This window comes from Purpureocillium lilacinum (genome assembly GCF_023168085.1).
Source record: "Purpureocillium lilacinum CBS 284.36 DNA, scaffold_5, whole genome shotgun sequence".
In the NCBI taxonomy this organism is placed as follows: Eukaryota; Fungi; Ascomycota; class Sordariomycetes; order Hypocreales; family Ophiocordycipitaceae; genus Purpureocillium; species Purpureocillium lilacinum.
This window is the reverse complement of record NW_027072115.1, coordinates 2123403-2146630: the sequence shown is the minus strand read 5'-3', so window position 1 is coordinate 2146630 and position 23228 is coordinate 2123403. Positions and strand designations below refer to the sequence as shown.

Here is a 23228-nt window from a genome sequence, read left to right as displayed (position 1 = left end):
CGCGCGACCTCAGCTTCAACCGATCCTCCTGCATCGAGTGCCTGGCCCTCCACTTCGCGAATCGTCATCAAGCTAGCTCGCCTTGAGGCCCTTGCCGTGATTAGCCCCGGTGCGAGACGACGATGACGGCTGTGACGATGCGGAAGGGGAATTCGAAGAAAAGAGGCTTGCGATCCACGCCCGCAGAAGCTGCCACGCGAACCCCGCCATGAACTTACCCTTGCCCTGCTCGTAGAACTGGCCCCGTTCTTCCACCTCGGTCAGCTGCAGCCCGATCTCGACGACGGGCTGCGGCCAGCGCTGGCTCGCCCGCGCGTACGCCGCCATGAGGTCGTTGCCGTTGGTCACGCCGCCTGGGCGAGTCAGCCGCAGTTCTCACTTCTTCAGTATGTGATCGGGTGTCCGATGTCGACATCGATGGGACGCAGGAGGAAACACGGTACTCACCGCTCGACCAAAAGTTGCCGTCCCGCACCCACCGGTACTCATCGCCCACGAGCTCAATCTTCGCAAACCTCTCCTTCAGCATCCCCTGCAGGCCCCTCGGCCCACTCGCCCGCTTCCCATCCGCAATGCCCGCCGCGCCGCACACAAACAAGCCCGTGCAAATGGACAGCACGTCGACGCCCTCCACGCCCGCCTGCGCCCTCAGCCACGCCAGCGCGCCCTCGTCGTCAAACGCGAGCATCGGGTCCGGCCCCGGGACCAGCACCACGTCGAGCTTCCCCGGCGCCACCTCCGCGTCGCCGTACGAGTGCGTCGCCCGGATCGTCATGCCCGACGTCAGCGGGATGTCGGACCCCTGCGTCGGCGTCGTGATGTACGCCACGGACACGTGCGGCGCCAGCGCGGCGACGTGGGCGGGCAGCTGCGGGATCGCGGACAGGTACTCGTGCGACATGACGCCCAGGACGTCGACGCACGCCGTGTCGAGCGTCTGCGCGCCGTGCGGGATGAAGACGCCGATGCGGATCGTTTTGGACATGGTGGTGGTTTTGGTGGTGGTGATGTGCTTGGTGATGTACTTTGCCACAATACTTGGGAACGAGCTGAGCCAGGATGACCCTTCAACCTCTCCCGACGCCCGGCCTGGCCCCAACTTATACAGGAACAGAGCCAATGGCGCCCGAACGCCCTCGGGTGAGACGATGTAGACCCTCCGCGCGGCCCCGTCACCGGCACGGCGCCCTCGGCCAAGCTACTCCCCGTCCCGGTCATGACGCGGGCCCTCATTGGTCAATCTCTCTTCAACATCCGGTCCCCTTCGGAAGCCCACGCCGGCGCCATCGGCCACCGTCACACGCCCCACCCGTTCTGCCGAGCCGCTGCGGCTGGCGCCGTCCCGGACTCTCGGCTCACTGTTGCGACCCGCGACCAACCGTGAAGGCCGCACCCTACTCGTAGGGATCCCTCGTCAAGTCAAAAGCCCCATCCCTTTGAGCAATCCTGCCAAGCCTTTCAAGGTTATTCTTCGATATTAGGTATTAGATAATTACCATTATGGGTGTGTGTCATGCCAAAAACGTGTGTGCGCTGCGTCGCGTCGTCACCAACACAACTCATCCAATCCCAAGTCTATCGGTCCTGAGCCTGATTGCTGCGTCCCACCCCCCGCTGTGTCTAACGTCCTGACCAGCTGCTGACCCCGACCGCGGCGTCCAGATGCCGTAAGAGACGCCTGTCGTTGTCGTACCATGCAAACCGGGCCCCCTCCCTTACGCGCATCGAGATTGGCGACAGATGGATGGCGTGGCCGCGGGTAGCCGACCAATGCAGCGTTCGTATGCAACTTTCCAAAAAGCCCGGTGATATAGTGCACCTGAGTCTCTTTTGCGCCCTCCGATGCGATCGTGACGTGAGCTGAGGCAGATCCACCGTACCCGAAGCGCTGCGATCATGCTCCTGCATGCCAGGAGGCTGAACCCTCTGGCCTATGGACGCGACCGATTGAAAAGCCTCAGACCAAGTTCTCCGGCATGAGGGGTGTCGCTCTTTGTCTCGTGACCTTCTTGCTGACCGTATACACCAATTCGACGGTCCAAAAGTGACAGATTTCCGCCTGCGCACAGGGGATAGCTCCGTAAAGAGGCGCAACTAGGGGCACCAAGACGTAGTCCATGAAGTTCTTCTTCATGGATCGGTGCGAGAAGCACATGCCGTCGGCGAGTTTGGCAGCTGTCATATCCCTCTCGCGCGTCGTAACGCACGTCCGGTGAAAGCTCTCGTATAGGAACATGTAGCACGCTATCTCCATGAAGCCCATGGTACGAAGCACGGTGCACAGCGAGAAGATCCAACCGAGCTGCTCCAAGTCGTCAGTGCCATCCGTGGCCCACACGTACAGCGCCGAGGCCAGTACAACGATCGTCATATGAACCGGAAGGAAGTGAGCCTCGAACAGGCGGTGGAACAGGTAGAATATGTTTTCCCAATGAAGCTCCTTGAGGGAGCCCTGAGACACGTCGGAAAAGGCATCCTCTTGGAACCGCTCGGAACCGCCGTCGAACTGCGCTTCCGGGGTGTAGCAACTAGGGCCATCGCCTTGTGTTTGGTGGAGGGGCCGGAAAGCGCGGCATGTGTGCTTCCGCTCCTGCCACATGTCCACGACCTGCCGCATGGCGAAGCCCGTATCCAAGGCCCCCCACATGTGCCGAATGGCCTGCTTGTATCGGGCCCTCATATCGACAATGGTTCCTCGGATGCCGCCCTTGCCCCCTCCGGTGACATTGGTCTGGCTCACCGGGCTCAGAACCGTGCGACAGGTGAGATTGCCGTTGAGCGCAAAGAAGCACTTGAGGTACATGTGCAGGTCCTCGCCAATGGCCTCGGCATCGCAGTCCCAGCCTCCCACTCGGTCAACAAGCTCCAGGGGCAAGGAGTAGACGGAGGTCGGTGGCGCAACTGCCGAGCCACGGTACAGACCAGACATGCCAGCGGCACCCCACAAGATGTCTGCTACGCGGACAATGGCAGGCACACTGTGGGCGTTGCGGTCAAATATTATTGGTGCCGCATACAAGGTCGTCGTTGCTGTGTCTGGGTATGCCACGTGCATGCTGGTAATGTTGGCAAAGTACCTCGGGGAGAGATGACTATCGGCTATCCCTTGAGTTAGCAAACCGCGCCAGGTACACACAGACTCCCGGAGGTTGCGGCAGTCAAGCTGGCACTGCATGCTGCCATGCGTCATAGCAGAGCCTGGTCCAGAGCTGACATACCGTCGATTCCCGTGACAATGACATCCCGGCGCGCAGCCATGGGATATTTTGCGCTCAGTTTCCTGGCCGCCCACCCCACATTGCTACCCTTCCCAGCGGCTTCGCCGGGAATGTCAGCAGGATGAAGTGTGTAGTCGATCGACCGAAACCTTTTCGAAAACTCCTCGATAAGGCCAAGGGCTTTGGATTCGGCGTTGGTCTCGCGGTGCTCCATGCCGAGATAAATCTAAAGGGTCATGTCAGCGCGCACTCAGAATAAGTTGTGAAAAGGGTGAGCGGTCGCGGGCGCCCCGTGATAAGAGTTGCGCTGCTCTGGCCGTGGCACCCGCGACTATATGCTGCCGGGACATGAACTCACATCATACGAATAATGCGCCTGCGGGTGAGAGGCCAGAACCTCTAGCGTCTCCCTGAGGGTGTCCAGCTCCTCCTTGTAGTTGGGGATGATGATGGCGTGGATAATCGAGCACGGCGAACAGTTGGCAGCGTCTGTATACCTGTCGAAGACGAAGTCGCTCGTATCGCTAGTGGTCGACGAAATGGCGTTACTTTCCGATGTCATTGTCTCGGATGTCAACGTCTCGGCGCTTGAGATGGAGGCGCATGACCCGCGTCGGCCAGCATCGTTCCCCCTCAACCTTTCCAACGCCGCATTGCTCCGCACAGACTGCTTGAGAGATCGAGTGATGTCCCAGACCGACCAGCAGGCGCGCAGAGGGAAGGCAAAGACAAGGACGTGAATCAACAGGCAATAGTAGGCAAAGACCAAGGTCCAAATGCCCGGGCCGGGGCTCGGGGTGGGCGAGTATTGGGTAGGTGCTTGAGACGACGGGCTTATCTTGCCACTGCCGTGCCGCTCCAGAGTCCAAGCCTGCGAGATTACATGATAGCAAAGTATAATCAGGGCTACCATGCTAAGGCCGCCTGCCCGTCGCGAGCACCACGTAAACAGAGACATTGTTCTCGGACGAGCGCTCGTTGCGGATCGTGGTCGAAGCAGGTGTGGGCCTTAGAATCGACGGTTGACGTGAGAGGCTCGAGGAGTTGGTATGTAAGGGGCCGTATTGCGGCACACGTGCGATAACAGATGAGGCACGCGGCGGCAAACGGAGGACGAGGAGACGGAGAGAGGAAAAGGCGCGAGCTGGACAGAGTAGACGGAGGAGAGGAAGGCCGCAAAATACAAGAGAGAGAGAGAGAAAGCTAGATGGGGGAGGGTGGTAGCAAGAGCCACGAGGCGCTACGGAGCTTTGGGGCAGCCGCGATGGGGGGGAGCTCATGCCAGAAAGATTAATCGAGGCGGGAGGGAAGGAGCGACCGCCTTCCAGGGGTGACGACGGCGCAGGAAACGGGACAAAAACAGCTGGGGGACCGAAATACCGACACGGAGGCGGAGTGCAGGGGGGCAAGTTGAGCGTGAATCCGGTGACAAGGCTTGGATTCGGGGAGACCAAAGTGTGCGCTGCTCAAGCTTCACATGAGGCATGAGGACGACGGTGCGTCAGAAGGTCGGACGAGCCATCAGACGGCAGATGGGGGCAGGACGCACCGCCTCGCACACCTCACCCAGCTTGGGCCGAGCCTCTCTCAAGGCTACCCGCCCATGATCTTGATGCCCATGATGCCCTCCCGTGTAAGTCGCGCAGCGCGACGTTTGGGGCGGCTGGGCGGCTGGACGCGGAGTCCAGGGCCGTGGGCGCGCCCGGTTGCGTCCCGTTATCACCGCTCCTCGCTCATGCGGACGAGATCTTCAACGGAGCCAGATTCAACGGGACATGGGGCCCACAGCATGTCACTGATACAAGGCACCTCCGTGCTCTGACGACTGGCACTGGAGGGCGCCCGCTCTGATGGACGTCGCACAAGGTACGAGCAGAACAACATGGCCGCGCTTAGCCCAGGCAGGAAACCGGCTGTCCGTGCCATTGGCCAGCTTGAGCTGGACTCGCAACGTGGGAAGCACCCATGGCTGGAGCGTGGACGTCGAGTTGCTAAAACCGTGGGCGTCGTTGTAACTTGTCGTCGTCGGTCCCCGTGGCTGTTTGGTGGCTGCGGCGTGGGGCCCCTGGGCAAGCAAGCTGCCAGGGCCAAGTTGATCAAGGGTCTGATGGGCGCTCCGCGGCCGTTTCTCCCTCAAAGCCCAGCGCCCCATGAAAGGCCCCGGCACCTAGATCTTGACTTGACCGGTTCGGGACTGAGATTCAGAGGGTGATGGGACCCATCATCTCTGAGCCAGCCATCCCAGAATCTCCACACAGCAGCAGCAAATCGCTGGCAAACGTGGGCAAGCGATGCTGCGTGTTGGGCGAGTCACGGTCGTTGCCAGCGCACAGAAGCACATTCTGGTGCGACAATTATTATTTCTCTGTCCCGGTTGTTGCAGCGATATAGCAACGGAGAGGCGCGCACGAGGCGGGCCAACACGTTGGAAACAACCGACACCTCCTCCCGTCTTCGGCGTGGCAGATGACGGTGCTTACGGCGTCGTACAGAGTACCTGACCTGCCCAGTACAGTACCGATACTGCGGTGGGTGGCTGCCCGCCTCCGTTGCCAGTCGTAACCACCACCCGTCGTCGTCTCGCGATGGCGCATCGCCGCGACGGGAACGGGAGCCGAGCAGGCGCCATGTGCAGGCACAGCCCCGGGACCTTTGTGAGGATATGGGTGCACTTCTCGCAGATCTGAGGCGACGGCTTACTCGAGCTTCGTGTAAGTGCGAAGCGGACGGTCTTGGCAGATGCAATTGCTGCGCAAGCCAGGATATAAGCTGGATGGACGCCTCGAATGCAGTAGTGGTTTACCTGTGAGAGGCCAGACGTCTGGGTCATCATGGCTTGCATTCGGCTGTCGCGTCAAAGTACCGCCCTATCGTTTACAGACGCCCACGCAACTGTGTTAGTGGAGAGGTTAAGCGACACAGCCAAATCGCCTATGAGAGAGAGGAACAGGAAGGTACCAGCGGGTGGTTGGTCTTTCCACACAGCCCGCGCCGCAATCGTCATCCGGTCTTGGCTTTGGCTGCCTCCCTCAATGTATCCCCGGAGGCTTCACATCCTCCATCCATTGACCGGCAGCAGCAGCTCATCTCCCCCACCGTCACCGCCCCCATCTCGCCACGATGAACACGCGTCGCTTCGCCAAGCATCGGATGCCAGAGTCTCCGAGGATCTTGAGCACCGCCTAACCGAGCACAAGAAGTCCAACTCGTTGACCCGGATTGGATCATGGTGACTGCCACCAAGACCGCCCTCACTCTTCAGCATCGGCAGATGGCCTCAGCATACGTACGACCAGCGTGGTATCTCCATCACTCGCCGCTAGTCTTTTGCACACTGATCCTGTAGCGCCCACCTTTGTCCATCACCTTCTCGTCATGTGGACCGACGCCGTGATCGACCGCGGCGATATTCATTTGGCAGCATGAGGCCATCGTCGGTGGCCCCGTCCTCTGGACAGCGTTGTCGCCTCAACGTTGGTTTCCGGCTGCCTCTGAATGGCCCGACTTCCGCGATGATGGCGTCGTGCAAAGGCCGAGCGCCTTCAATCGCGAGCCTTGTATGCCGCACGGGGTGTTCTAAGTGGCCGACATAGCTTCAGCCACATCCACCCCTGGCGCTCATGGCTTGCCGCCCGTTTGTCTCACAAGGAACCGTTCATGCCCCACCTGGAATTGACTGCCGCTGCCAGCTCTCAACGTCCGAGTCTTGTTCACCGTCACGAGCATCGTCTACGGCATCTACAAATGCAACCCATGGCGTGTGCGTCTACGTTGGGATATCGTTGCTTCAGATGGAGATTCGCCAACATGGTCTAGCACGTGGCGCCAACGACTCGCCATTGTTTGCTCGACATCACCGCTGCTTCAGCCAAATCTGAGCATGTGAGGGGAGTCACCTGGATCACCGTCTCTGTGTATGAATCGAGCGCCATGTACTCAGTACATCTGGTCTTCTTGATCTGAAGGAGAATAAATTGATTGGATATTGTCCCATTCGCCTCCGGCAATGCGTTACCCGTCCAGATGAATGCCACCTTGCGGGCCCCAGGGTAGTACGGTCCGTGGCCAAGCAGCGAGAATTGCATTCGCAACCTGTCTGAGTCGGCTGTCTCCCGAGGCGTGCCTATGGAAAGGCCGGCCGCATACGCAACATGGACCACCACCACTGCGCAGAATTGCCAACATGCTACCGACCCTCCAAAGACAAAGGTGTCTGGCGGCGCCGCTGCCGCAGACCGCTCGTCACCGTCGTTCTAAATCCATCGACGGGAAGGCAGCGGCGAAAATGTGCACCCACTACCCGCGCGGGCCAGAAAGCGCCGTAATGGACGCTCGGGTTCTGGAAACAAGCACACGTGGCTTGAATCCTCTCGATGATGTCGTCAAGGTTGCCGACTGCATATCAACTCTCCAACGTGACAAGCGGTCGACTGCCTGGCTTCAACGTCTTAGAGTTCTGAATGACGCCATCGTTGATCCTCCAGCTTCTTGCTGCTAAGCTGGCTCTTCCTGCCCTCTTGCCGGCAGCCAGCCGCGCAGCGAGCCAGCGGTATTGGGTATCTCGAATGTCTGCACCGTTGACAAGGTGTAGATATGGCCATGTCCAGCCACAGTGCACTTGTGTGCAAAATTGTGCAGCAACTGAACCACGATGGCCGGCATTGTGTCGGTCTGGACTCGTACACGTGCTCATTGGAGCAAGCAATTGTTAGTAATTAGTCCGCGTCGAGAGCCTGGGCTCATGGAGCCTTTTCGAACAGCTCCATGATGGGTTTCGCCGCCTATAGTGATTCAATGTCAGCCCGCTGGCGAGCAATGTATGCGCGCGCAGCACGTACGTCAATAAACTTCTCCAGATCGTGGTCCAGATTGGCGAGGTCGTCCTTGCGGCGCTTGTTGTCCGCAATAAGCTTCTGCTTGCGCTTGAGGAGCTCCTGGCGCTGCTGCTCGAGGGCCTCGCGCTCCGCCCGCTCGTGGTCGATACGCGCCGTCATGAGCTCGTTCTCATCATCGTTGGCATGCTCAGGATGCTGGGCGAGGAACTCTTCCACGGGGATGAGAGGCAGCTGCTGGTACTTGTGGCTGTGAGGGAGGGTTAGCTGTGCAACAGACGGTGGCGGGTACTGGTTGAAGGGGCGACGGATCCCAGAACGTACTCGTAGGACTCGCAGGCGGCAATCTCGCCCTGGAGATGGCGCTGCTCGTAGTAGAGGTTCTGGAGCTGCAGGTGCAGGCGGTCGACCTCCTGTCGGCCTTCGGAGGTGAGAGCTTTTGTCTCGCGGGCAGCGACGCAGGCCGCGCGGTGCAGGCCGCGCAGGTGGGAGATGCTGGTGAAGAGCTGCTTCTGCTGCTTGGCGATCTCGGCCTGCAACTCGGCCGAGGGGCGGCCGTCGCGGGCCTGATCGGTGAGGCGGAGGACGGCGTCGGCCTGGTCGCGGGCCTGGTCCGATGTCTGGAGGACGGCGTTGAGGGTGGGCTCGCTGACGATCTTGTCGATGGCCATGCTGTGCTGGGTTGGACGCGGCGCGGCGCGTCTGGCTGACCTGGTGATGGTCGAGGTCCTGGAGGCAGGATGGACGAGGGGGCGTCGGGCTAGAGGAGGGAACACGAGAGGCTCGATGGAGCGGGTGCAGACACGGGCAGCAGGCGAGTCGGCGGGCGCAAATGATCGGTGCGGAGGAGGTGATGCGATTGTTGAGCTGCTCGCGTGCTGATGAGGGCGGTCGGCGATGGTGTTTGACACCTGCACCGCACAAGCTGTCATTGGAACAGACGTTGGCACGGCGGAACGTTCCGCTGGCGGCTCGGAAATGCTAGTCGCTCTAGGGTAGGCAAGACTGGACGAACCGAACCTTTTTTTTTTGTTTGTTGCTGGGCGGGTGAGTGAGTGGGTGCTGGCGAATTGTTGGCCTCGGCTTGCCTGTTGAGGTGCGCCACCTGCGCAACAGGCGCCCGCCTGCCCGCCCCGCGGCGACGTCGCCCACGGGTTTTGCAGCGCCTCAGCGGGGCCTTGGCACCCCGCCGGGCGGCACTGCTGCCCAGCAGGCGGTTCAGGCCGATGCATGTCGCAGGGCGTCATTTCGGAGGCCCGTGGACGCTCCGCCGAGTTGACTCGGCTCTCTAGGTAGGTTTGCTTTTGCGTGCGCGCGCACGCGCTCAATTGACAGGGTCTGCCGGGCGCAAACACAAGGAGAGACTCTCGGCATGACTGTCTAGCATGTGTGTTACGATCCTTGTGAGAAGCGCCGCCGCAGCTCAGCCTGTGCGCCCACGAAGCACAAGGTTGCACATAAACTCTCCAGCGTAACGCTACAGGCCGCCCGCCCGCCAGCCCCCCGAACGGCAGGCAAGCAGGCGCAGGGTACCTAATTATCCGCCCGCTCCGCGCCGCGATCAGCGCCGCCCGCCCACCAATCGTTCCCCAACAGTGGCAACCCCCGTCACGCCTGCGCCCCCCCGGACGCTTTCTCTTGGCCGCCCCCAATCCTTCTGCACCCCCCTCCCTCGCGTAAAATCTCCCTCCCCATCGCCGCCCGCCGAACCGAAGCAGAAGACCTGCACATAATACCCTCGTCAGCCAGCCCGAACCCTCCCGCCCGTCCGCTCAGTCATCGACCAATTGGCCCCCCGCTTCTCCGCCCGTGCCTCATGTAGAGGCAGCGACGACGACGAGTGCCATCATCATCCCCTCCTCATTCCTCAGCGGTTCGACATCTCCCACTCGCTGCGCCAGAGACGAAACGGGGAGCGGCATGCCGGCCCAACGTTGAAAACAGACCCTCCCCCTCTTGTCGCTTCCCCCTGCCGGCTCGCCCACCATGAGCGACGTCACCACGGCGCTCACATCGGCCTGCGCCTACAAGGCCCGCGACGACGATGGCCTGACGTCCCGCTCCTCGACCAACGTCGCCGTCGCCTCCGGCTCCGATCCGAACAACGGTCCGGACCCGACGACGAGGCAACGCCGCCGCCACTCCTTCTTCCTGCCCCGCCGCAAGTCCATCGTCGAAACCATCATGGACGGCGAGGAAGGCCTGCTGCTCAAGGTCGACCTCTTTCTGTCCGAGCTCGAGCGCCGCCTCGACTTCATCGAGAGCTATGGCGACCTCGGCCGCGACTACAGCATCTCGCGCGCCTTTTCCACCCTGCAGGCCGTCCGCACACGATGCTCCCAGGCCTCCGAGGAGGTGCTCGGCGCCGGCCGCCGGCGCCTGCACGTCATGGTCGAGACGCTCGAGGCGCGGTACCAGGAGACGCTTGAGGCCACCGAGTCTCTGCACGAAAAGGCTCGCGTCGGCATCGACCTCCTCGAGGACATGCTCTCCGAGTTTGAGGTCCGCGCCTACAAGTTGCGCGAGCAGGGGCTCGCCAACGCAGCCAACGCCGCCGAGGCCTTCATGGGCGAAGGCCGCCGCGTCGTTGACGAGGGTATCGAGCGCGCCCGCGGTGTCGTCGATGAGGGTATCGAGCGTGCTATGCGCGCCGCTTATTCCCTCGAAGAACACATCCAGCAGGCTGTCGCCCTAGCCCGCGAGCGCCGCCTCTTGCTCTACGATGATCTGCCCATGCCCTGGCGCAACAACCCGCACATCAAGCGCGGCTACCGCTTCACCGAGACCAAGGTCGAGTGCGTGCGTTCCATGTTCAACATTTCTAACGAGTCCTTCAACATCTGGTCCCACGCCCTCGGTCTCGTCCTCGTCCTCGCCGTCGCCTTCTACTTCTACCCCAGCAGCGCCAACTTCGACCTCAGCACCAAGACGGACGTGTTCGTCGCCGCCGTCTTCTTCGTCATGGCCTGCCTGACCCTCGTGTGCTCCACCATCTGGCATACCATGAACGCCGTCGCCGACGTCGACGCCATCTCCATCTTCGCCTGCGTCGACTACACGGGCATCTCCCTCCTCATCGCCGCCTCCATCATGACCACCGAGTACACGGCCTTCTACTGTGATCCCGTCAGCCGGTGGACCTACATGTGCCTCACCGCATTCCTCGGCGTCGGTGGCGTTGTCCTGCCGTGGCACCCGCGCTTCAACGGCGCCGACATGGCCTGGGCCCGCGTCGCCTTCTACGTCGGCCTCGCCCTCACTGGTTTCATGCCCATCCTGCAGCTGTACTGGACACACGGCCCAGACTTTGTCACCAACTTCTACTCCCCCATCACCAAGTCCATCCTGGTCTACTTCGGCGGCGCCGTCGTCTACGCGAGCAAAATCCCCGAGCGCTGGTGCCCCGGCATGTTCGACTACATTGGCGGGAGCCACAACCTCTGGCACGCCGCCGTCCTCGGCGGCATCCTCTTCCACTACACCGCCATGCAGCAGTTCTTCGCCAACGCCTTCCACCGTGCCGAGGGCGGCTGTCCCTCGTACTAGCCGAAGAGCGGCTGTCGGGGCAGCCTGTGCCTGTTTGCCTCCTACCGCACCGCCTACGGGAGTCAGCGGGCGCCATAGCGTCGAACGGGGGCGGCGACGACGACGATGCGGGCGCTATGATGATATTCTCCTCATGACGGGCCGATCCAAGATTCTCTCATATGTGGCTACGACGACACACGGACCGTTTCAGTGACATGATCGACGATGGGAACGACGACGACCGACCACCCGAGGGAGGACACACGAGCCATGAGCCGGGTGACGCGCACCTCGCAATTTTACCGTCTTGTCTTTTATCTATGTTTTTTTTCTTGCATCGATACAGCGGCGTTTGTTTTGGGTTATCATCGTCGCACCCTTGGGCATTTGTCGGCGAGCTTTTTTTTTTCTTCTTCCTTCTTGTATATATACTTTTGAGTCGAGCGACGATTACAAAAGCTCACATAGATGAAGACAAAGATTTACATATATACAGGAAACCGCACCACTGTAGATGTTGGACCAGCCATGTTTGGTGCTCTCAGTGTGTGTTGGCGGAGTTGGTGGTTTAACGCGTCATTTGTTTGACCTTAGGGACTAAGGTCGATTGCTGTGTGACGACTCGCACTGTCTGTAACTCCGGTCGGAGCCTCGCGTATCGTTCGTTGTGTCACTGTAACCGGGTCGAACAGCTCGGACCACCCCGTACAGAATACCCTATCGAACATGTCGTCTAACTTCTCGTTCGAACCTCTTGTGCCTCCAGCCAGTAGGTACAGTACCATGGGGAATTGTCCGTTGCCCGATCGATCATCACGGAGAGAAATTGCACATGAACAAGAACGCAGCACGACAAGAGCATACTTGATTCAGCCATAGCGGCCCGCAGAGTGGTCGCCGCATTGGAAAATCGGCCATCTCGTCAACTCCTCCAAATTCTCCATCACCCTGTCCTGTCCCGATTCGTCCAGAGTACCTGCGTTAATTTTCCCCATGTCCCGACCTAGAGCCAGTGCCCGTTGAACCATGCTCTTTCCCTTGCTCGTACAGCACCATTAAAATCAACTAAAAAGTTCAAAACAAGATGTACATGCAATAAATTTCATCATCATAACAGTCATGATACGCTTGCTCGCCGTCGCGGACGGCAGCCGCTCTAGAGGGCATGCATGACAATCTCGGCGTAGACGTCGTCGGGAATCTTCTTGATTATGCCAATGGTGACGCTCTTGACGAGATCCGCGTTGAGCTGTGGGAAGGATCGGAGTACCTTGTTGGGACTACTGTATTGTCAGCACACGAGTGGCTCCTCGCAAAGATAGTACGGCATGGTAACTGCAAAGGACTGACCTGGGAGACTGCAGGATCTGGGCCCGCATGATTGTGAGCTGCGCCACGATGCAGACAATGTTGAGATGCGGCCCGTACGCAAACAAAAAGTCCCAGAGCCGCAGGACCTCTGGGAGAGGAGGCGTGCAGGCACAAAGGGTCAATACTGAGGGGAACGCATAGATCTCGGCTGAGAGACCCTTGGCCGTGAGGTACATGCTGAGCTTGGGGTCGACAATGGCTAGGACTTTGTCCACGAGAGCCAGGCCGCGGTGCACACCGTCCATGGCTCCGCGGATATATGCCGGGCACTCGCGCGTGAGCAAAGAGTGGAAAGCTACAAAGGCCTCGGCCTCGCTGCGAGCCGCGTACAGGAACGGGGCAGCGAGAACGTTCATGCCCTGCACGTACGTTCCCGGCTCAGGTCCGGCATTGGATTCTGTAGGGCAAAGATTGTCAGCAGGTGAAGCGCGACCGTGCGACGGCCTGCTTGGGAGACGGACTGGCTTGCGAGTTTCCCGAGACGCTCCCCGTCAGGCTCTCTCGAGGATGTGAAGAATGTCGGCTGCTCGGTCGGCTGGTCTGTCGCTGGTCCTCCTTGGCGTCGTGAAGCCTCCAGGCGATGGCGTTGAGGAGGCGGATCAAGCTGGCCTCGCTGACGCGACGGCGGAACAGGGGGTCGGTCGTCAGAGTGCGGAAGGTGTCGTTGCGGATCTTGGAGTAGGCGGGAGACGCGCCGCGATGGACGAGCGCGAGGTATTCATCGGTGGGCATTATGGGCGCATCAAGTAGGACCATCCATACGTATATCCTCAGTGTTGACTGGTTGTTGGTATTAGCAAGCCGCGATGACGATGATGTGTCGACGGTTGGAGGCACGCACCATTCCATCCTCGGCACTCTTGATGCCCTCGTCAATGACCTTCCACCTGGCGCTCTCCAGCGCACCGACAAAGTCGCCGTCGTTAGGGCCATCGCGTATGATTTGCTGGAGCGTCAGGTGGCCGTGGGAGAAGACGGGCTTCTTCAAGCCGGAGCGCTTGGCCGAGGCGGCGACGGCGGACAGGTGGTGGATGGGGGGCGGCGTGGCATCGCTGTTGGCGCGGCCGCGGTGCGGCGAGCGGTTGCTGGCGCCGGGATCGCGCGTGGGAGAGGAGCCGCGCTGGAGGTCGCGACGCTGCTGCGAGATGAGCGACGGCTGGTTGAGGCTCCGGGCGGCGCCGAGGGTGTGAGCGGACTGGAGACGGCGCAGGGCGCGGTGCGTCCGCGGCGACGGGGGAGGCTGCAGGTCGGTTACATGATGGGCGGCGGGGATGGCCGTGGCAGACTGCTGCTGGATCGAGGACGTCGAGGTGGCGGTCGTTGCTGGGGATGAAGATGTGGGCGGCGGGGCAGCTTGGTTGGCGTCGCGGGAGGGGCTGGGCATCGTGACGCGCAATGACGAGGACGCACGGGACGGAGAGGGCGAGGGCGAAGGCGAGGGCGAGGGCGCAGGCGACGAGCTACCAGCGGGGCAACGGAGCGTGTTCGCTGGTCGGGATCATGGCAATTGGAGCTGAGGGGAGGCTGTGGTGATGACGAGTGCGCGACTGACGAACGGGTTGGTGTTTTGGGCGTGCCCGGCCAAGGTGGGCGGTGGGTAATTAGTGGTTGAGACGCGGGGTGCCGGCGCGCGCGTCCGATTCGGCAGCTGGCAAGGTTCCTTGTTGCCAGGGCACGCTAGCAGCTGTGCCGCTCCACTGTTGTTCGCGGAGCACCTGCCCGGGCTTGCCTTATAATTAGCCCTGGGAGGCCCATCGTGTAGGGCTGCTCGACAGGGGGGCCAGGGGAGCCTCCTTGACCATGGGTGATGGAAGGTGTTGTTGGCCTTTGGTTCATTGCGTAGGCCAACAAAACTCTCCGAGGTCAATTATTGACGAGCAAATCATCATGCGTTGTTCAAGATTACGTTTTCGTATCATCTTGGAAACCCATGGCCTTGATCTGCCTTTATTCTCGCATCCCGTAAAAGCCCACGTCGCTTACAACTTACAAACACGGCCTGGGGGCTCTAGATGCGAGGCCTCTGCTTGCCTTGCGCAACTATGTGATGGCTGATGCTCGAGACGCGTTCGCCTGGCTGCTTGCCCAGGTATTGTTTACCTAAACTGAGTTACGGTACAGTACAGTACGCCTTCGTCATCAGATCTTGGCCGTCGTCAGCCCCGACTCGAACCAGCTCCTCGATTAGCACGACACATACGCGCAAAGACACCGATCCGTGCGGCTGCCAGCTAAAGAAAACGCCAACCCGAGATCCTGCGTGGCCGGTGCACTGAGCAGCATCTCTCTGGATACGTCACGACTGTCCCGACCACACGGGAGTCGGGTCACCCCATACAGAAACCCGGACGGCACCGAACCGCGACGGCGGCTCGGCAGTGACTTTCCATCGACGCGCCCCCATCTTCATCGAGGTCTCTACAGCATATCCCCGTTAACCCCATCGTATTGCCGCGCAAATCGCTGAAGAATGGAAACCGGCAAGCCCGAGCCGTTTGCCCGTCCTTGGCAGAGCTCACCGGAGCCTTGGGAGTCTCGGAGTCTCAGACACGGGCGAGCGGCCGCAGGGCCTCGAACCTTCGAATGCCCCCTCACCACTCCTAGATTACAGTAGCATGTGCAATGATTGCTACTGAACACCAGACTGACTGAGACGGGAGGGGAGGAACGAAGGCCGTCTTCGCTGGCCCCTATCGGCGGTATTCGAAATTTCGCGCGCCGCCCAGGCGCGTGACCGCCCATCGCAGCGGTACAGTTGCATTCTTTGCGAAACCTATGCCTCTCTTCGCTCTCTCTCCCTCCCTCTTTTCCTTCTCCTGTGGCCACATCCCATAGGCTCTCGGCGACGGCCCGACCGACCGACGGGGAGGACTCCCACTCGTTGCACATACGCCGACGAGCCGTCGATGCGAACTAGAAGGCGGCCCGTCCGCTCTCTCGGTTGGGCGCCGGTCGGTTTCTGTTGATCCCGCGGAGGGCGCGCGCCAGGGCCAGCTGCCGGCCCTTGTGGCGGCGCTGGTCTCAGGTCTCAGTCAGGTACGGCCCGTATCAGGCATCTGCCGTCGAACGCGCGCACCGGCTACTGCACAGCTAGGATTGTGCCCTTCTTACGAAGTTACGAGTCAAGTATCGAGCATGGAGGATCGAGGACGCGAGATGGACAGATTCGATTGGGATGTGACGTAGATAGAGTTGACGAACCGTGTCGGCAGGTACAGTATGTGTGACCGTGTTTTCTCTTTCCAAGGTTCGTCGAGGCACCCAAACCGCTGCAACCCCATTATGCTGCCTTCACGATGCTCCGCTGTTGGTCGTGTGCTCTGCAGGACTGCAACAGAGACGGCCACCTCGACACCTAAAACCTACCCTTCCTCCCTCCCTCCCTTGGGCAGTGGACGACGGACACCTCCCGTTCCATGCATGTTACAGTAGTCAGTGCATCTGCCCGCCAAGCCGGCATCTGCCACCTGCCTCCGCCCCAGTCCCACAGCGGTGTTCAGATCGAATATCAACGCTGCCACTATATCCGTCCCTCCGCAGCAACCACGAGTCATGGGGACTCCTGCCGCAGCAGCAGCAGCAGCACCTGCGAGACCGGATCGCCCCTACCCTCCATACCTGCATTAGACTCGATATGAGGTCGCATTCTCCAAGCACCTTAGGTTCTAGAACTGCAAACCTTGTCGTCTCTTGCCTCGGCCCTACCGCCTTCTGGGTTGCAGTCCGCAACAACTCAAAACTACCATCGTGATATTCCGGGTTCCTGGCTGTGCATGAGTTAGTCGTCGATTATGGGCAACAGCAGCAGCAACAACAACAGCACTGGTTTCAATGGCTCGCCCCGTCAAAGGCATCGTGGCACGCGGCTGCTCGTGCGCCGTCGAGGAAATAGACGTCCCGCGCCCACCCCACGCGTCGACGCACCGTTATATGCCCAAACACCGTGGGCATCTAGCGCGTTCGAGCCATTCCCTAATTCCTCGTCGGCGAGTTTCCGGCCGTGTAAATCACCCATTCACTGCACGGCCCCCAGATGGCCTACCTTACCATCTGATGCCAAAAGGTAAAACGGGCTTGCCGTCCACGTTCCGCGACGAGACCTCCCCCCTCTTCCACGGCCGAGGCCACCCAGATGTGAGACCATACTTATTGCCCGGCTTGCCGTGCTCGCGTGCCCTTTAACCTTCCTCGTCCTCCCCTCTCTTCCACCCGTCTAACCTTCGACTACCTAGTTTCCATTCTTTCACCTCTTCTTAATATTCGTGGTCGTCTTCGAGCAGCCGTGCTTCTCAGGTCCTTGCGGCGCCTATCCACTTTCCACCCTCGGGGACCGCGCGCAATCTAGAAGCCTCGCTTGTTCGGCCCGAAAGACTGCCAGCCGGTAGATGTTTGCGCGCCCCCGGCATCTGCACCCCAGAAACAGGCGAACAGTGCCAAGACGGCGCCTGGGTATCGCAGAGGTCCAGACGCAGACAACGTTAATTGCTGCACTGCTTGGTTGTTGAAGAGTGTTGGAGAAGTCGGAAGCGCGAAGAACAGCTAGTTGACTTATATCATTCTCCCGCTTCCTTCGGAACCCCTCCAGCTAACAAAGCCGCCGACGGCCTCTTTTCGACATTCCTTTACCCTCCGCATCCGGCCAGCATGCCCACCGTCGCCGGCAAGGTTGGTCGCTCCCTGGCCACGGTCCTCGGAATCGAGCTCCAGCACAGGGATGTGGACTCTGAGGACAGGATTCCCGGCGGAGGCTTCGCTCCGCCCACAGACAGATACGTCGAGGAGCGCGTCGCCACCTCCGAATGGATTCGCGAACAGCTCCCGTCCCCCCGAGGCGCCGCCGGGTACGCCAGGTCTCTGTTCCCCTGCGTGGCATGGCTGCCGCACTACAATCTCCAGTGGCTCACCGGAGACGTCATCGCGGGCTTGACAGTCGGCGCCATCATCGTGCCCCAGGGCATGGCATATGCCTCGCTAGCTAAGCTGGAGCCGCAATTCGGCCTCTACTCGTCGTTCATGGGCCTCGTCATGTACTGGATCTTCGGCACGTCAAAGGACATCTCCATCGGCCCGGTCGCCGTCTTGTCCACTGTCGTGGGCTCCGTCGTCGAGGCCGTCCAGGCGACTCCTGCCGGTAAGGACACGGCGGCGCACATCATTGCCTCGGCCTTCAGCTTGGTCGCCGGCGCCATTATCTTGGGTTTAGGTCTCCTTCGCTGCGGTTGGATCGTCGACCTCATCTCAATTACCTGTCTGGCCGCCTTCACGACAGGCTCCTCCATCAGCATCATTGGCAGCCAGCTGCCCGCCCTGTTGGGCATTGAGGGAGTGCGTACGAGAGACCCTGCGTACAAGGTTTACATCAACACCTTCAAGCGTCTCTCGAAGACGCAGCTTGACGCGGCAATGGGCTTGACGGCGTTGTTTGCGCTCTACCTCATCCGTTACTGCTTGAACAGGGCGGCGGATAGATACCCTAAGCACAGGCGCGTCATCTTCATCGTCAACACCATGCGCAACGTCTTCGTCATTCTGCTCTACACAATGATCAGCTGGCTGGTCAACATGAACAGGCGGTCCAAACCTGCGTTCCGCATCCTCGGGGTGGTGCCGAGTGGTAAGAGAAGACTGCTTTGACTCGAACCCAAAGCAGCATTGCTGATTTTCTCGCGCTTCGCAGGCTTCCATGACGTTGCTGTCCCCGAACTAGACCCGGCCATTGTCTCGAACCTCGTCTCTCACCTTCCTGCAGGTATCATCGTCATGTTAGTCGAACACATTGCTGTCGCCAAGGCCTTTGGAAGGATCAGCGACTACACCATCAACCCCTCTCAGGAGATGGTCGCCATTGGCATGACCAACATTCTCGGCCCGTTCTTGGGTGCCTTTGCCTCAACGGGCTCGTTCAGCCGGACGACCGTCAACTCGAAAGCAGGCGTCCGGTCGCCTATAGGAAGTCTGATCTCCGGTCTCATCGTCTTGATTGCGACATATTGCCTGACTAGCGTGTTTTTCTATATCCCGTACACGGTCCTTTCGGCGGTCATCATGCATGCGCTCGGCGACCTCATCACCTCGCCCAACACCCTGTATCAGTTCTGGAGAGTGTCGCCATTGGAGGTGATTATCTTCTTCCTCGGCGTCTTGGTCAGCGTCTTCGAAGGTATTGAGGAGGGCGTTTACGCTACTGTCGGCCTTTCAGCTGTCATTCTCATGTACAGGATCCTCAAAGCCCGCGGGTCATTCCTGGGCAAGGTCCGCGTTCATTCGGTGCTGGGAGACCAGGTCATTGGAGAGGATTCACCAAGGCCGATTGGGGAGTACAAGTCCTTCGAGGACCCAACGAGCGCCGCCAGGAGCGTCTTTCTCCCCTTCGACCACGGCGATGGATCCAACCGGAGCGTCGCACTGGAGAGCCCGTATCCCGGCATCTTCATCTACCGATTCTCAGACGGATTCAACTACCCCAACGCGAACTACGCGCTGGATCACCTCACCGAATTCATATTCGCAAACACTCGCCGCACGAGCGAGGAGCAGTTTGAACGAGAGGGCGATCGCCCATGGAACAGGCCCGCGGCGCAGAAGTCACACCGAGGAGACCAGCTTCCAACGCTGAAAGCCGTGATCCTGGACTTTAGCTGCGTCAACAACATCGACGTCACGTCGGTGCAGAGCATGATTGACGTAAGGAATCAGCTGGACCAATACACCGCGCCAGAAGTTGTTGACTGGCACGTCGCGTGCATCAACAACCGATGGGCAAAGCGAGCCCTCGTGACGGGCGGCTTTGGCGTTCCCACAAAGACAAGCGACAGCCCAAGTCACAGATGGAGGTCCATCTTCAGCGTTGCCGAGATTGGAGGCAACAGGTCCGCCGACGACCGACACAAGCTCAGCGAGACCTCGCAGTCGGATGACGAAGAGTCGGGTCCGGATGGCGCGGGAATCTTCAAGGCCAAGCCTTCATCCACGCATATCGAAGAAAAGCCCATGAGGGAAACGAGAAAGGGCGTCGTGATTCACAGCCTCGACAAGCCCATGTTCCACGTCGACTTGACGAGCGCGCTGCAGAATGCGATTGCCAACGTCGAGGCCAGGAAGGAGTTTCAGCCAATCATGGAGTCGGACTAGGCAAGATGACCGTGCTTTGACTACTTAGCGAAGCGTTGAAGAAAGGCGTTTGAAAATCTTCTTGACTTCAGTTTGTTCCCATCACTCATAGTCTCGCACATCATGACCCAGGCCAGGGATAGGGTATATAGAGGTTTAGATAAAGGCGACAGATCCTTCTGGGGATCCGTGTACAAAAGCAAATGTTGAAAAACGAATTATGATGAGAAATGAACGATAACGTGAGTAAGGAGAAATATGAGCTGTAAATCTTGCAAGAGGACTTCGGTGGCGACAATGAATCTGTGAGTGAGCCTTCACTCAAGTTTAAGTGGAAGGAGTGGGTCACCTGACTTCGTGTCGGCTTCGTCCCGCCGACATTCACGTCTCCCCATGACACTTCAACTTTCCGCATCATCGACAGCTCCGATCCCATCCGTTCGCTGAGTGGCTGCCAGTCCTTTTGCTGCATCTTTCAATTACCCATGAGCAAGTTCGTCGAACCCATCTTGTAAAGCCGGCTCCGCAACGATTCTTCCGTCAGTCTGCACCGCCCGGGGCAAGTCGCCGCCATGCCTTGGGGCATCCAGCGTCTAAACGCGCGAAAGTCGCAGCCCAACCCCAACATCGTGTTCATCAAGCCCCTTCCCGGATCTAGGGAGAAGACTGCACAAGACTTTTTGGAACGGATCGCGGCACAATGCGGTACGATAATCACCCCAGGTGTTCACCTCACGCCGAACATGGTCACTGACTTTGACACTCATCCCAGTGCCCGTCATGCGCAAGCACAGCCTCTACGTCATGACGCTGGAAGAGTACGAGCCCAACCGCGAGTTCGTCGGCCGCAACTTCAACGCCGGCGAGGTGATCCAGCTGGTGCTGCGGTCGCCCAGCTCCGGCCGCTGGCTGCCCTTCGAGTACGTCCAGATGGTCATGATGCACGAGCTCGCGCACTGCAAGCAAATGAACCACTCGCGCGCCTTCTGGGCCGTGCGCAACGGCTACGCCGCCGAGATGCACGGCCTCTGGCGCGACGGCTACCGCGGCGAGGGCATCTGGGGCCGCGGCGCGAGCCTCCGCACCGGCGAGTGGGCGCGCGACGCTGTCCGCCCCGACGAGGAGCCCCTGCCCGAGCACCTCTGCGGCGGGACGTACCGTTCGCGTGGCCGCAAGCGCAAGACGAAGCCGACGCTCACGTACCAGGAGCGAAAGGAGAGGAGGATCCTCAAGAAGTTTGGGAAGAACGGCGTGGCCCTGGGCGCCGACGAGGAGGCAAAGGTCAAGCTGGAAAAGGGCAAGCGGATACAGGCCAAGCCCAGGGTAGCTGGCAGCGCACGAGGCCGCGAACTCCGCGCCGCGGCCGCGTTGGCTCGGTTCGAGCAGCAGAAGGAGGAAAAGATGGATCTGAAGCAGGAAGATGGCGATGGCGAAGAGACTGAATCCGGCAGCGAGAGCGGGTACGAGGACGGTGACGCCGGAGATCTGGACTCTAAAGACGCGTTGGATGTGGACGGCAGTCGACTTACGGACAGCAAAGGCCGGGGCATGGTGCGGGTCTGCGAAGACGAGGACACAAACGACCCGGATGCCAGGAATGAGCTGGACGAACTACGTGACGTCTTCAAACACACAAGGATAAAGCGGGAGTCTCCTGGGCCGAACCCAATGGACCCGCGGGTTTGGACAGAGCTGAGGGGTGATGGTCATGAACCTCAACCAGCACCATCCAGGCGTATCAAAGACGAGCCTGCAGAGGAGACCAGCATCGCATCACTCCCCAAGGCGCCGACCCGGACAACAGACTTACAAGCAACTCGCATAAAGGCGGAACCACACTCCGAGGAAACTACAAAACCGTCGGCCAAACCTCACCCCAGAGGCATCTCTCAAAGCACAGAAGCACCTTCAGAAGCACCTTCTGAAGCACCTTCTGAAGCACCTTCGACATCGGCATGCTCCATGTGCTCTTTTGACAACCCCACGCTGGCTGTGACGTGCGGCATGTGCGGCAATGTCCTGGATCCGGCAAACACGCGCGATTCTTGGCGGTGTCGCAGGTCCAGTGCCTGCATGGAGAGCGCATACGTGAACTCTGGCGACTGTGGCGTGTGCGGGTTGTGTGGGCAAAAGCGGGCAATCGAGTAATCAGGGGTTGACCCAAGAGGAATGATACGATGCCTGCATGCTAGTGCAGATTGTGACGACGAAGCGGCTCGTGCGGTGTCGTCGGGATGTAGCACGAACTCCCTACCGAATTACTATACATGCAGCACTTCACCTGGCGGTTGCACACGTCGCAGCTCTTGTGTGCCGCGACACGGCGTTGGATGTCTGACCTTGATACCCGGCAATCGGGCCACAAAACAGGTCCAACGCTGGGTCTAGAACGCCGTGGCCACACTTGCGCATCTGGCACGGCGGCAGTCTTACCGTGGAGGACTGCGCTAGCGAGCAGCACGTAAGCCCGCGGCGAGGACGGGAGGGCGTCACACGACCCAGCTCCTTGGCTCGCTAATCTGGTCAGGCGTGAAGGCCGACATGCAGTCTGCAGGTGGTTGCGGCCGAGAGATTGTGGGCGTTCTGATGGAGAGACTACCATCCGCTACTGCTGCAGGCGATGGGGCAAGCCATGACTCGGGGCATTGGCACGGCATCGTATCCTCGGGGCTGCACGGTGCCACTTCGAGTAATGGCAGTAGACAAGACACGACAGAGTACAGTGACTTACTGTGCTGCAACGGGCCAGGGCAATGGAGGTGCCGTGGGTCTGCTGATCTCGCCGTCGGCAGCGATGGGATATCGGCTGGCGAGGACTGCACGGAAGCCTCAGACTCGGAGCGTCAGTCAGCGCAGCGGGCCGCCGGGTCCTCTGTGGGCCACGGAGTTCGGTTCTCGACACCTTTGTCAACGGCATTTCGATTACTGTATCGAGTACTGTGCCGTCAGCCATGCGACGGAGGGTTCGAGCAGGTCAAGCTTATAAAGGACAAGCACGCAAACACCTGCCGTGGAGCGTCGGCGTCAGACCTTTGGCACGTGGGTGGCTGCCCGGATGAGGCGGAAAGCTGGCCGGCGGCCACCACGAGGAGAGGGGACCGCCCAGGCGCAGTGAGCAGCAGGCAAGGAAAGGATGCTTTGAGTTTGGATCGATAACGACACGCACCTG

At 60.1% G+C, this 23228-nt stretch overlaps 7 protein-coding genes across 7 annotated transcripts; 3 read left to right on the top strand and 4 right to left on the bottom strand.

Moving 5' to 3' along the window:
- Nucleotides 1–72: 72 nt before the first annotated feature.
- On the bottom strand, nucleotides 73–985 carry PLICBS_007245 (uncharacterized protein; the record flags this gene model as incomplete). The annotated part of the gene is made up of 2 exons (XM_065601134.1): nucleotides 73–353; nucleotides 448–985. 2 exons carry the CDS (start codon nucleotides 983–985, stop codon nucleotides 73–75), a joined length of 819 nt encoding a protein of 272 aa, XP_065457206.1.
- A 972-nt stretch (nucleotides 986–1957) lies between these two features.
- PLICBS_007244 (uncharacterized protein) lies at nucleotides 1958–3780 on the bottom strand (the record flags this gene model as incomplete). The annotated part of the gene is made up of 3 exons (XM_018320666.2): nucleotides 1958–3099; nucleotides 3219–3444; nucleotides 3577–3780. 3 exons carry the CDS (start codon nucleotides 3778–3780, stop codon nucleotides 1958–1960), a joined length of 1572 nt encoding a protein of 523 aa, XP_018180563.2.
- A 4177-nt stretch (nucleotides 3781–7957) lies between these two features.
- PLICBS_007243 (uncharacterized protein) lies at nucleotides 7958–8721 on the bottom strand (the record flags this gene model as incomplete). The annotated part of the gene is made up of 3 exons (XM_018320665.2): nucleotides 7958–7999; nucleotides 8057–8300; nucleotides 8375–8721. The coding sequence occupies 3 exons, from the start codon at nucleotides 8719–8721 to the stop codon at nucleotides 7958–7960; spliced, it is 633 nt and encodes a 210-aa protein (XP_018180562.1).
- A 1315-nt stretch (nucleotides 8722–10036) lies between these two features.
- On the top strand, nucleotides 10037–11596 carry PLICBS_007242 (uncharacterized protein; the record flags this gene model as incomplete). Its single annotated transcript, XM_018320664.1, has 1 exon — nucleotides 10037–11596. One exon carries the CDS (start codon nucleotides 10037–10039, stop codon nucleotides 11594–11596), a length of 1560 nt encoding a protein of 519 aa, XP_018180561.1.
- A 1138-nt stretch (nucleotides 11597–12734) lies between these two features.
- On the bottom strand, nucleotides 12735–14333 carry PLICBS_007241 (uncharacterized protein; the record flags this gene model as incomplete). Its single annotated transcript, XM_018320663.2, has 4 exons — nucleotides 12735–12858; nucleotides 12929–13346; nucleotides 13411–13729; nucleotides 13791–14333. The coding sequence occupies 4 exons, from the start codon at nucleotides 14331–14333 to the stop codon at nucleotides 12735–12737; spliced, it is 1404 nt and encodes a 467-aa protein (XP_018180560.2).
- A 3260-nt stretch (nucleotides 14334–17593) lies between these two features.
- PLICBS_007240 (sulfate permease 2) lies at nucleotides 17594–20080 on the top strand (the record flags this gene model as incomplete). Its single annotated transcript, XM_018320662.2, has 2 exons — nucleotides 17594–18563; nucleotides 18627–20080. The coding sequence occupies 2 exons, from the start codon at nucleotides 17594–17596 to the stop codon at nucleotides 20078–20080; spliced, it is 2424 nt and encodes an 807-aa protein (XP_018180559.2).
- Nucleotides 20081–20631: 551 nt separating this feature from the next.
- Nucleotides 20632–22207, top strand: PLICBS_007239 (uncharacterized protein; the record flags this gene model as incomplete). Its single annotated transcript, XM_018320661.2, has 2 exons — nucleotides 20632–20764; nucleotides 20832–22207. 2 exons carry the CDS (start codon nucleotides 20632–20634, stop codon nucleotides 22205–22207), a joined length of 1509 nt encoding a protein of 502 aa, XP_018180558.2.
- Nucleotides 22208–23228: the final 1021 nt, after the last annotated feature.